Source organism: Spermophilus citellus (assembly GCF_964194105.1).
Source record: "Spermophilus citellus genome assembly, chromosome: 7".
In the NCBI taxonomy this organism is placed as follows: Eukaryota; Metazoa; Chordata; class Mammalia; order Rodentia; family Sciuridae; genus Spermophilus; species Spermophilus citellus.
The window spans coordinates 150,979,277-150,992,954 of NC_138188.1; the positions used below are offsets into that span (position 1 = coordinate 150,979,277).

The window sequence follows — 13,678 nt, forward strand, 5'->3', positions numbered from 1 at the left end:
CTCGGCGGACACAACATCTTTGTTGGTATGTGGTGCTGAGGATCGAACCTGGGCCGCACGCATGCCAGGCGAGCGCGCTACCGCTTGAGCCACATCAGCCACATCCCCAGCCCTCCAATCTATTTTAATGCACCTGTGTCAATCAATTTCATTGTAGAATTACTGGGATTTACAAGATTGAAAAAAATTCAGTAGCTGGTCACCAGACAGGCTTTTACAGTAAAACACATTTATTTTATCATTCAGCCAAGGATACAAACACAAAACACTTCTTAATTTAAGGAGAATAAGAAAACCATTAGGCAATTCCTAGTGAACTACTTCAAATACAACCATCACCTATAGTAAAAATTAGGCTATTCAGTCATTTTGGTCATCATCCCAGTCTTTCTTTCCACTTGGAGGCTTGGGCCCACCAGCTGGTTTTGCCATGATGATCTGTAAAACACAAAAGTGCTTATAAATTCAAACTTCACAAATTAAGAATACTTTTCTATTGGCCTAATTATAAGATGGAGCAATCCTCTTAATATAAGCAATCAATTATATATATTGCATATGAAACGCCACAGCACAAAGTTTTCTAGCTTCCTTGTTAGAAATTATAGTGAACTTTCGGCAGTGAGAAAGCTTCCTGCTTTTGGGGTAAAAACAGCAAAAAAAAAAAAAAAAAACCCACACAGATTAGTAAAGGACATTCCAAAACAAGCACTTTGATAACTTAAGCAAACGTGAAAGTTTTTGCATGCATCCCTGGAATAAACCAGTCAGTGTGGCACCTGATTTGTTATTTATATATGAGGTTCGTCTTGCCAACCATCTTTATCCCAATTTCCTTGTGGTTTAGGAGCTTTAGGTCCACCTGCCAGTTTTGCCATTATAATCTGAAGTAGTTGATAGATAAAAGTTTAACAATGAAACTTTCTCCTACCAATGAGAAACAAATAGTAACAAGTGTTTGTTCATAAACAAATCCAAGCACCAGTTCGCTGGTAACTAAAAAATAAGCCACAAGACTTTCTTCAGCTTATCTAAAAAAAATGTGCTAAACCAACATTTTACCCAAGTACAGTATAACGATTTCATTTCTAAAGATTTTATTAAAAAACAAAAATGGTAGCAGTGGCTGTAGGCTCAAATAAGTTTGGGGGAAGCTAAAATAAACTATTAAGCTGAACTATTATGCATTGCTTTCCCAATTTATATGAAGAAATCATCCTGTACAACATCAAGGGGTTTGACTTCTATTTTAAGCAACATGAACATGAAACATCTTTACCACCACTCCAATAGATTTCACACCTGTTTTCAGAAGCCTCTATGAGAAGTCTAAACCTAAGGGAGCTGGGGATGTGGCTAAGTGTGGAGGGTGCTTGCCAACCAAGTGGCTCTTGGTTTGAACCCCAACATAAAAATAATAGTAGTTCCTAAAATTTTATTAGGCATCACCATTACACAGAGAACTTATTAAAGCTTCATGTTCGAACTCCTTCAGAGTTTCTGATTCAGTGGGTCTGGAGTAAGGTCTGAGAATTAGCAAGACCTTAGGCGATGTTGATGTTATCTATTTGGGTACTATACTTCCTTTGAGCATGAGTTGAAAGAGATATTTGAAAAAAGATCAATCCAGCTCCTATTACATCAACTACTGCTCATAATAAAGTCTCTTTCGAGAATATATATACTGCATAAAATCAAGCACGACTAACTTTTAAAGATGGTAATTATTCTAACCCCAGCTTGGCTAATGTAGTTGGATGGGTTCTTCATATATCTTAATATGCAGAGTGCAAAAACCAAGGGCACATACCAATAACATCCCTACTATCAAAATTTAGGAAATTTCTTTGTGATAAAGTTTATAGTCTTACCTGGCATTCAGAGAAGTTCCTCAGTTAAGGAACTTCCAATATCAGGATTTCTTTTCACCACATATCTTAGTCTACTTAAGCTGCTCCTGTCCCCTTCTATTTTGGGTTCTCCTTTAACACATTTCTAGAATAAACAATTCTTTAGGCTTCTCTCATCTTGACTGAAAAACCAATCATATTCTTTACTGAAAACTATCTGATAAGCAGATTCAGAATCCTCTTATTAACAAATCTGGCACAACAAAACAGTTTTTGCTTGGTACTGGGGACTGAGCCTAGGGCCTTCCCCATGTTAGGCAAGTGTTTTATTGCTGGGCTACATTCCTAGCCCTTCTACTTATTTCTAGTGAGGTGAAAGTGGATACCCAGTTCCATTTTTGCTCATTCTCCAGTTATGAAAGAGTCCTTATTTAAAAAAAAAAAAAAAAAAAAATATATATATATATATTTTTTACTTTTGTTATATAATAATTAACTGGTCCATACTGTGCTTAGAAATAAGTCTAGTTGTCTATTAATTTTCACCTAGGATTTCTTCCAAGTTTAATTTCACATGATTTTTTTTACTTACTGTATATGTTCTGTGTCCCTAACAAATATAACTTTCTATAAAGTATTTATAAATAGTTCATTGGTTAATAATTACTTTGAGAATTTTGTGGCAAATGGATTTAAGATTACTCAATATTTTCAGTATAATTTAAAACTACAGGAGAAGAAAAAATTTTAAAAATGGGGGATGGGATTTGAACATCTAAGGTGTGAGGGTAAGGAAACACTTCTTTGAAAACAAAGAACTATGCTATATTCTAGTTCTGTAAAAACATACCGTTGAACCATATTGAAACTACCATTTTTAGATACCAAAGTTTCACTTTTGCTCACCTGATCCACTCTAAGTACAGTAACCGCAGCATTAGTAGCCAATTTTATAGCCCAATATTTTCCCAGATATGTATCTAGAATACCAGCTTCCAACATGTCCTTTACAGCAGGAACTTCAGCCTGTCAAACACAAAACAGTTTCCATCCTTTCATTTTAAATTCTTTTCAGTGAAAGTGCTTACATTAAAAACCAAAAACCTGGCGTGACTCCTAAGTACCAGACAAGTAACCATGTGTAAATACTACTCCATACACACTATAAGAGTATATCAGTAAAAGGAAAACTAAAAATTTATTCTATCAGATAAAATGAAAACTAATTTTTAAAAATTTTAAATTACAATTCTTAATACACCATTATACAATAATTTATCATATTTCTGATTATATATAAGGTATGTTGACACCAAATTCACATCCTCACATACATGTATTTTGTATAATGATCAGGGTCTCCTTTCACCATCCATGCTATTTCCCTTCTCCTGAAAACTATTTTTTAAGAAAACAAATTGTTCATAAATCAGTTCACTATTTCTGATTTTCCCCTTATACATACTGCTCCTATTTTTAGGTTGTGCATTCACAAAGCAATTTAAGTTCATGTTTTTTTAATCAAATACCTCAATGTCTAGTCCAACATTTTTATTTCCTTCTTGGTGAACTGCATAAAGTTTAGAGATAACTTCATTGGCCTTAACTCCAGAGTTCTCTGCCAATGCCCGGGGAATAGCTTCAAATGCCTCGGCGAACTTCTTAATAGCATACTGCTCAAGTCCAGGACATGTCTAAAACAAAATGTGTTTATTATTGCTTTTTATTCAAGCAATGAGAAGAAAGTTACACAGTAAAAGCCATACCTCTCCATATGATGTGATTTGTTTGGCTAATTCAATTTCTGTTGCTCCACCTCCAGGTACAAGACGTTTATCCTGTAAGTTGTCCAAAAAGCCAGACAAAACAAAAAAACAAAAACAAAAACAAAACATTAAAAAGGTAGTTTCACTAATCTTTTCAGATTCTAATACTCCATCAGACTAGTTTTCAACCAATCATTGTTATTCAAAATCTACTTATAAACTTGGTAAAAATGAATGATCAGACAAATTTTCTTTCTGCAGTATCTAGTACATGAAAAAGGAAGACCAAAGTGAAGAATGGGGACAGTCCTGTCTCTTTTATCTGCATTCTAGGCACTGACAACAATGCTTTAGCAACTGAAGTTAGTACATTAAAACAAAAAACCACGAACTATTTAACAGTAAAGAAATAGCCTTGCTTTGCTATTAAGTCCTTTATATGATCATTTTGAGAAACTATCGTATTCTTCAGCAATTGAAAGGTAAATCGTTGGTAAAAATCCACCTGTCTCAGCCTCCACAGTAGCTTATTGGCAAGTACCACCATGCCTGGCTAAACCACTCATTTTGAAGAAGCACCAACTACGTTTTTAAGACATTAGAGATTACTAAAGAAGCTTCTTGTTAATACTGACCCTTGTGAGAACTTTGAAAGTATTGACACCATCATCTACTGCCCTTTCTATATCATCCATCAGATTGTCTGTAGAACCTCGAAGTACTATGGTAGAAATGGCACCATCTTCTTTTTCTGTCAATAAACATATTTAGAGATTAAGTAAAAGAAAACAAACAACTTACATTTGCACAAACATATTTTGCCATTACTACATACCATGCTTAAAAACAACCACCTGTGTGTCTCCAACTTCTGAGAGGTAAACATTGTCACAATGTCCTATTTCTTCAAGGACAGGAGGAGTCTGTAAAAAAGAGATTGTTATAATAAAATTCAAATAGATGCAACTATCTTTGATTGTTTCTCAAAATACGTACCAATCTAGGAAGAGCTGTAGCACCAACTGTTTTACACAGTCTTCTGAGATCCCATTTTGAGTTCAGCCTTAAAAAAAAAAAAAAAAAAAAAAAGACCTTAATACAACATTTAATTCCAACCATATAGTATATAAAAAGACATCAAGTTTTGGATATGTGAGTTGTCATGTATAAACTAGCATGAAACTATTATTTACCTCTGAGTGTTTTGAGCACAATTAAATCCTACTCTCCTGCATATTTGGCTTACCCAGTTCTGCTGAGATATTTTTATTTATTTATTAGATATACATGACAGTAGTGTATTTTGACATATTATATATAAATGGAGTATAACGTAATTCTAATTAGGATCCCATTCTTGTGGTTGTACATGATGTGGAGTTTCACTGACTGTCTATTCATATATGAACAAGGGAAAATTATGTCCAATTCATTCTACTACCTTTCCTATTCCCATCGCACTTTAGGAAATCAGAGGTTTATAGTTCTAAAACACCAGGGACCTGGTATGTATGTACACATAAAACTTTTGCTTTGTTGTGTACGACCGCACATATAAGGAAGAGTACAGTGATTCACTTTGCACGGTTGATTAGGTGTTAAGAATGGTAGTAGATGGGAATGGATAAGTTTTCTAGTGTTCTCTATAGATGTGTTCATGGACTACAAGGCACCCTCCTTATTCTACACTCTGGCTGACAAAGTTCTAGGTTTGTGTATTGTCTCAAGCTGTTCCTTTTACCCAGAATGCCTTTTCTGTTTCCTCTTCTACTTATTGATATCCCTCTAAATTCTTTTGCTATTTGATCTAATAATTTATCTGATCTTGTAAGTTATTTCCCTTTATTAACTACCTTCATAGAATTGCTGAACTTATTCAGTGTTTCAACACCTAAAAATCATTTATAATTTGGTTAACAGAATGCAGCTCTTACCTCACCAACATGATATTGTATTTGTTTGCATAATGAAGAGCCATGTCTGCCACTTTGCCACCTGTTACTATGACATTGGCACCAGTATCAGCAATAGCCTTGACTTGTGCATCCATGAGATTTTCTTCTCCCTTACTAAAATTCATCAATTCTTCAGCAGTCTTTATCAATACTGTTCCCTGGCAAAACAAGTTAAGTATTCTCTTTAAAACCACCTCACTACTTCGGTGTTCAAATGCAGAGAATGAGATTTAACTTAAGAAATAACCTAAGAATTTGGGAGAAAACATGAAAATAAACATGCATGTACTATGAAGCAGAATACATGATATTAATAAACACTCAGCTTTTTCCTCTTCACTCCTAAAACAGATGTGTATGCTCCTCAACAGGTACTTCAGTGGAAAAATTGGAGAAATACTTTAATTTTAGCTATGCTGGACAGGTGTCCTTTTTTGTCTTTTATGAAAATCAAACAGTCTAACAAAAACTAGAAAGGATATGATTCCCAAACTCTTCCTAAATTTTGTGATCATTCCTAAATGGACACTCCTCTCCCCTAATCCAGCTAAACCCTTCAAAAGCAATACTTTAAATTTCAAGAATAGCAGGGATGAGTCCAGCTAAATACAAACTTAAAACTTTACATATATTTTTAAAAACAATTAAAAATTTCAAATTATATTAGCATTTTTTTTCAGATTTTACCAAATGTTGACATTTAAACTATTTTCAAAGAGCACACAGAGTGCTCACCTTATTTTACTTGCTGAAATGCCAACAGCTGTATGATAGACTATGAACCAACCTGGTGCCATCTAATGTTTCAAATTTAGAATTTTTAGTAACTGAATTTTATATCAAAGAATATAAAATCTGGCTTAAAAAATGTGATCCTGCAATTTTCAGTAATTATGAGGTACTTATTAGTTTAAAAGCAAATTCTACATCAAAACTTAAAATGGTAATATGAAAAGGTAACCCAAATTTTCACTTTAATTTCAAGAAGGTTTGAAGTTTACATACCTTAGTTTCTGTTATCATGCCATCAAAAGGGCAAGAGTATACTGCTATTTTTGCATCTTTTACAGATGTTACATCACCTTCAGTTTCCTTCTTAAAAACCATACCATGCAATACTGAAGAAGAATAGATACCAGAGCCCTAAGAAATTGAATACCAAGATCATTATTAATGCCAAACTGTTAACTCTGTATGTTATCAAATACAGCCTTTTCTAAAATGAAGCAATACACCAAGACAGAGACCCAGGGCTATAAAAGGGGATGACAGGCATAAAGCAGACCATTCTGCTCAAGGTGGGAATCACCATGGGAATGAGCCACTTATGAAGGGGAGATTGTCCTTCAGTGTACTAAGAACCAAAGGTAGAAAACTGCTCTAACCATTTATTCATCCACTCACCGAAGTATTTGGTGCCAATAAACCAGGAACAGCTATTACTACTATAGATTGAATAAAGAACAAAAATCAGCTCTTCTTCTTGGTGGTGGTACTGGGAACTGAACCCAGGAACTTGTGCTAAGTGCTCCAGCACTGAGTTATATCCTCAGCCTTTTTTATTTTGAGAGTGTTGAGATATTTTCACTAAGTTATCCAGGTTTGTGTTGAACTTGTGATCCTCCTACCTCAGATTCCTGAGTAGCTGATATTACAGGAATGTGTGAGGCTAAAGATTATGCTCTAATAGTCTTGCAATTTAATGAGCAAGGTGCATCCCAGACAGAAAACACATAGCACATGTACAAATACACAGAGAGCATACATATCACATAAGCTAAATTCAACCACGATAATCAGTATACCAATGTGCTAAACCATTTCTACTATAAAGTACATAAAAAATTTTATCAAAAACATATTTCAATGTTTTGATGTTATCTTTACATTGTGAATTTTATTAATATAAAGCAAAAATCAGATTTCACCCCACTCAAAATTATCCAAGTTTATTGTTATAATCCAGCATGTACAAAGAAGGCAAAGAAATTAGTATTTTGTTTTGTACACTATTCTTAATCCAAAAGAATGTCAGGGAAAATTGACAACAGGGAAACAACATGTCAATACACTTGAACTTAATTGGTGATAACATTACAACCTATTAATACTAAATGTTGTAAAACAATGCCCCAAAAGATAATTAAGCACTAAGTGTCTAAAACATGAGATTAAATATAAGTCTGGATCAAATTTTTTTTGTAAAAAAAAAAAAAAAAAAAACTTTTAGAGAATGTCAATAAATTTTCTGAACTTACCAGAATTTTACAAACCCTGATGTTATCAACATTGAAATGGCCAGAATCAGGAAAAATGGACACTGTTAGGAAAATAAGACAAAAAGGAAAAACAAATTTTTTTTAAGTAACAGAAAATATTAGTCATATTAGATATTTTAATTTTGAATCCTTTCATTTACTAGTACTTACCACATGCCTGAGCAATAAGCTTGGCTAGAAATGCTTCATTTCCATACTGTTTACTCATTATGGAGGTACGAAGTAGAGATGACACTTCATCAACATCTCTAAGGTTTTTTGCAGAACAACATACCAATTCAGGAAGAATCTCATGGGCTTTTCTGCAGGCTATTTCATAACCTTCTATGACCTAAAATGTAAAGAACAAAAGTACTTCTTTCAAAAACATAATTTTCACATGACTTAAAGTAATTCTTTTTTGTAACCCCAAGAATATGGTATTTTTGATATAAAATGAGTATACTTACAGACTAATATATGGCAGAGCCTACTAGTTATGAGAGAGAATAGGTTTTGGAGACAACCCAGATTTGAATTTCAACTCCTCCACTTAGGAGGTATAGAATCTTGTGCAATATTTTTCTAACTAAGTCTCACTTTCCTCATTTAAAATAAAATGGGTTTAATTGGACTAACAGGATTCTTCTGATTATAAAATGGTACAGCATGTGAAGCACATTGTACTGTATTTCCTGGCACAGAGTAAAGAGCTCAATAATGTTAGCTATTCCTTTGATAACAATCTTAAATTTTAAACAGTAGTGTATATACAAACAAAAATTAAATAGGGATAAGTTATAAAATGAGCACTTGCCTCTGAAACTGACAGGCCAATCCTTAGAAGTTCTTCAGCTAATTCCAGAAGAGCTCCAGCAAATACCAGAACAAAGTTTGTGCCATCTCCAACCTCTTGCTCTTGCATATGGGAAGCCATTACAATCATTTTTGCAGCAGGATGCTGTACCTGGTATAAGAAGAAATATCAAGTGAAAATTTTTGATCCTTACAGTAACATAAAATCATCAATTTCCATTTCTTAAATAGACTTTAATTTCCCTATCCCAGGTAATTCCATTTGATCATTAAATGCTATTAAAAGTGTGGTCACAAGAAAATCCAAGTCCCTCTAGGTCTATCAACACAAATGAAAACAATTTCACAACACATCTTCTTTTGATGGGCATCATCCATTACATACAACTCATAAGGTTCAGCACATTATTATGTGCTAAATTAAAAAATAAAGCAACTCCAACCACTAGATCTAGACATTAAAACATCTTCAGAGGAACAAAACCAGACATTTTACTTGACTTGGTTAAGAGCCTCAATATTAATTTCATTGTATGTTCCTGCCATAAGGGCTATCACTTCTGGTTTATAAAAAGAAATGTAAAAATTTTCTTAAAAGGCTACAACAAATTTACATAATTTTGTTCTTAGGAGTCAATTTTAGATATTTGTATAGAAACAAGTAATAATTATTGACAACCATAAAAAACATACTTAATATTGTGGTATTATCCTAATAATATCCTTATTATACTTTAATAACTTCCAAGAACATCACAGTGTATAAAATCAACACTTACAATGGGTTCTTCCACAAATAATCTGTGGAGTTAAATATGTTCTTGAAAATACTGTTAAGATGTTAAATTATCTGCAGTTTCATTTAAAACACAAGATTGAGTTCTTTACAGGCTAGCCATCAGGAAAATTTCCTGAAGTTGAACATATCCTTCAATTACAAGGCAGCTACAGAGAAATGGCTATATGCATTTAGGTGCCAGACTTTCCTTATAACCCTGCAAAAAGTATTTGTTCTATAGGCTATAACATCAAAACTGTTGCTGAATAAAGCAAAATTCCAATTTGTGTTTAGTGTCTGGATTACTTTTGTTTTTATTTTCATAAAGCCAAATTGTTTGACTAAAAAAGTTTTACTCATTAGCTGTTTCTATATTATAGAATAATTCATTTCACTGTCACTCTAAAATCAATTTGACATTATTAGCAAATGTACCTTATCATAATTAATTCCTCCAAACATTAATAACATAATAGATTTTTAAAATGAGTTTAAAACAGTAAACCTAGAGCTGTTTATACACCTGCATAATAAAATTTCAAGTTGGAAAAAAGTAGCCCTTTATTATTCAATCTGAAGTAAGAAATTTCCTTCTATGATAAAATATAATTTTTGATGTCATCAAAACATTTCTTGGTTGTTTCAAAAAGTCGTAACTTACTTCTAACTCTCTTAAAATAGTGGCTGCATCATTTGTCACAAACAACTTCTCCATGTGGTTGATGACCATTTTGTTCATTCCTCAAAAATAATAGTTAAAAAAGAAAAAAATCCATTACTCAAATATTTCCCCAAATACCCAGAAAAACATAGTTAAGAAACAAAATTTGTATTTACTTCTTAAAACAGTGTTGTAAAAAAAAATCAATATATATTCCATTCTATCTCAGAGCCCATGTATAATCCCTGATTATGCATTCATATTTTTCCCCCTAATTTCCTATAATATTTAGCAAGTATGCCAAATCTTACAGTGGACTTCCATGTTGTTTACAACGTTTGGCATGCAAAAAGTGTTCCATAAATGTAAATTATGTTAACATGTATAAAAACCAAAATAATCTACTTATATTTATTTTAATTCTTATTTCACAGATCTGCATCTTTATTTCAACTGGTGAAGGCAAGAGTAGAAAAATCTTATGTCCCCTTTCCACTTTTTTTTTTTAAATTTGAATTTTGGTACTGGGGACTGAACCCAGGGGTGCTTAACTACTGAGCCATCTTCCTAGCCCTTTTTAAAATTCTGAGACAGAGGGCTGGGGATGTGGCTCAAGCGGTAGCGCGCTGGCCTGGCATGCGTGCGACCCGGGTTCGATCCTCAGCACCACATACCAACAAAGATGTTGTGTCCGCCGAGAACTAAAAAATAAAAAAATATTAAAAATTAAAAAAAAATTTTTTTGAGACAGAGTCTCCTCAAGTTGCCTAGGGACTTGCTAAGTTGCTGAGGCTGGCTCTGAACTTGCAATCTTCTTGTCTCAGCCTTCTGAGTTGGTGGGATTACAGGTGTGCACATAGCATAATGTCACTTTATTGGTTCAAGAGCCAGGCACAGGCCTGTAATCCCAGTTGAGGCAAGAGGATCACAAATTCAAGGGCAGCCTGGGCAACTAAGGGAGACACTGTCTCAAAAAAGGGGGAAAGGGGTGGGAAGTGGAAGCGCTGTAATTTTTACATCCTTTCAATATGTTAAAAGTAACATTTTGATGGCTATTTTACTGGAGATCTAAGTTGCTGATTAAAAATCAGAAATATGCCAGGTGCAGTGGCGTACGCCTGTAACCCTAGTGGCTTGGGAGGCTGAGACAGGAGAATCTCAAGTTCAAAGCCAGGCTCAGCAATGGAGAGGTGAGGAGCTAAGCAACTCAGTGAGACCCTGTCTCTAAATAAAATAAAAAATAGGACTGGGGATGTGGCTCAGCGGTGGAGAGCCCCTGAGTTCAATTTCTGGTACCAATAAATAAATAAATAAATAAACAAACAAAATAAGAATGTACTGGTATTACTGAATAATGAAATAAACTTTCAAAGCAATACTGTAAATATAATCCTCAGAACAAGTTTGAAAGAAAAATAAAAAGGATTCCATTACTCTATTTTTAAAACATGAATTTGGAAATTACCATTTGGTCCATACGCTGTACGTGTAGTTTGTGCAAGTTCCTTGCAAGCTTGTATGTTTCTATACACAGCCTCTTCTAATCCTGAAAAATGCTGTAAAATAAAATAAGACAATAAACAAGAATTTCCCAGCACAAGATATCTGTTTTTCTTTTAATAAAAATCAAGTATTGTGTAAGTATTCCATACTTGGTGTTCAGAGTCTGAACACCACCTCCCATAAAACCACCCAATCTCAGCTTTCTGGCTAATTTCAAGACCTTGGGCAATTTTTTCACTTGTAAATCTAGGCAATAATAATAGTATCCACCTCACAGGATTGTTGAGTTAATCATTCAAGATTTACACATGTAAAACGTGTTGCTTGATATTTATAAAATTCTCCACACAATTTCCTCATTATTTGAAATGAATAAAGCAGTATGCTTTTTAGGGACTACAGAGATCTACTTACACATTAAAACATAGGCTTTTAATTTTTTTTGTGTAGTGAAGAGGACAGGAGGAAAACTAAGTCCAATTAGAGAAAGGAGATAAAATATTTCAAGTAAATTATCTTTTCAGAGTTACCAATACCAAATTCAAACCTAAGATTTCAGCCTGACATTTTTAGAGCAATCAAAACTATTTTCAAAAAGAAACCCCAACACATACATCATACCCTGACATTTATTTGGTATACAAATTACCTCCAAAGTGCATCCTATAACCAAGAACCTAGCTCCCTCCACCTCCCATAAAACCTTATATTCAACCACACTAATCTATTTCTTCAATGAAGCACATAAACGTGGGAGATAAAAAAAAAAAAGCACACCACTATTTGACAACTTGGACAATCCAAAAGACAATATTTTCAGTGTGCAGTTAAGATACATTTTTTTAAAAACTATGTTCCTGAAATCACATTCAAGATCATAAAACTAAGTAGCATTTGGACCAAAGTGTCATTTATCCTGTGGGCTACACAGGTAAATAAGGCACTCGGAACTCAGAGATACCACTTTTTGCTCCAATTTCCTCAATTTAAAAAAGAGATGAGGAAAACAGGACGCTGGGAGGCACGTTTTATGTCAACTTGGCTACAATGAGCTGGGACCAGAATCCATTTGGACTGTCCTACTAACCACACAATTTCTCACTCGGAAAGAGACAACCAAGAACTGGCTGGCTCTTGTTCTTATGCCCTCTGGTCGGGATCGCCTGCTCCTTCTCCCTCCCCAGCCTGTAATCCATGAATTGTGTGCTAATCGGCCTCACAGTTCCCAAAGCAATTTCATCTCCTCAACTTCACTCTTACAAATCCCTTTGAGGAGGAGAGGCTAATATTAGAGTCCAGCTGGACTGGAGGGGAAAACGTAGGAGCAGCATGACGCTCGCCCAGCTAGACTGTGTGGCTCCTCAATACTGCTGCCTCGGATCTCGACAGCAGAGAGAGAATAAAAAAGACGCGGGGTTTGGCGGCCGAGTCTCTCGAGTACTCCTCCCTTTCTGGAATCTTCTCCCCCGGTCGCTGTGCCAGCGGTAGCATGCCCGGCCCGTTAGTAGGCCCTTCTCCTTCTCTACAGCCACCGCAACCCCATGCCAGCTTTCCCACCTCACCCTCTCGTTCCACCCCTTACTTTCGCTCCCTCCTTGAGCATCTGGGCAAAGCCCGGGGCCTTGGGGACGTGGAGCGCCATGGCCAGCCTGCACAGACCCGTTCACGCGCTCGATCGGAAGAAGGGGAGGAAGCGGGAGGCACGCACAGCCTTCTGGGAACGCTGCGTGCTACCGCCTCCCGTCCCTCCTTTCTCCCCAGCGACCGCCTGCCTTGAAGCCTCGCGAGAACTAGAGGAGCTCCAGCAGCCAGAGCCGACCTGACGATCCTCGATCAGGTCGAACGATCCTGCCGAGCGTCGTGAGCGGTCGGGCTTTTGGGCTGACGCATGCGCAGGGAGATCCAGGGCAGATTCGCCGCGTGTTTGCGGTTTCTGACCAATAAACCACACTTCCTGAACTTATAATTTTCCAGACCTAGACATCAGCGTGTCAGGACAGGTGTGCCCTTAGTCCTGAAACGGTGCCCCTGTCTTCATCCCCCCAAAACTATCGATGGGTGTCAGTTCTGTGGCACTGGGAATGTGAAGGT

At 35.5% G+C, this 13,678-nt stretch overlaps 1 protein-coding gene across 2 annotated transcripts; it reads right to left on the reverse strand.

The window, feature by feature from the left end:
- Positions 1 to 207: 207 nt before the first annotated feature.
- On the reverse strand, positions 208 to 13,327 carry CCT8 (chaperonin containing TCP1 subunit 8). Of its 2 annotated transcripts, XM_081302370.1 has the most exons (16): positions 13,170 to 13,327; positions 11,550 to 11,640; positions 10,085 to 10,164; positions 8,647 to 8,796; positions 8,001 to 8,181; positions 7,830 to 7,891; positions 6,577 to 6,714; positions 5,551 to 5,729; positions 4,613 to 4,679; positions 4,452 to 4,539; positions 4,252 to 4,367; positions 3,617 to 3,688; positions 3,380 to 3,544; positions 2,757 to 2,876; positions 780 to 884; positions 208 to 438 (listed from the first exon to the last, which is right to left on the reverse strand). In XM_081302370.1, exons 1-15 carry the CDS (start codon positions 13,227 to 13,229, stop codon positions 792 to 794), a joined length of 1,662 nt encoding a protein of 553 aa, XP_081158496.1. In that variant the 5' UTR covers positions 13,230 to 13,327; the 3' UTR covers positions 208 to 438; positions 780 to 791. The 2 variants fall into 2 exon arrangements, with proteins under 2 accessions (XP_081158496.1, XP_081158497.1); XM_081302371.1 differs by lacking the exon at positions 780 to 884.
- Between the last annotated feature and the right edge of the window lie 351 nt (positions 13,328 to 13,678).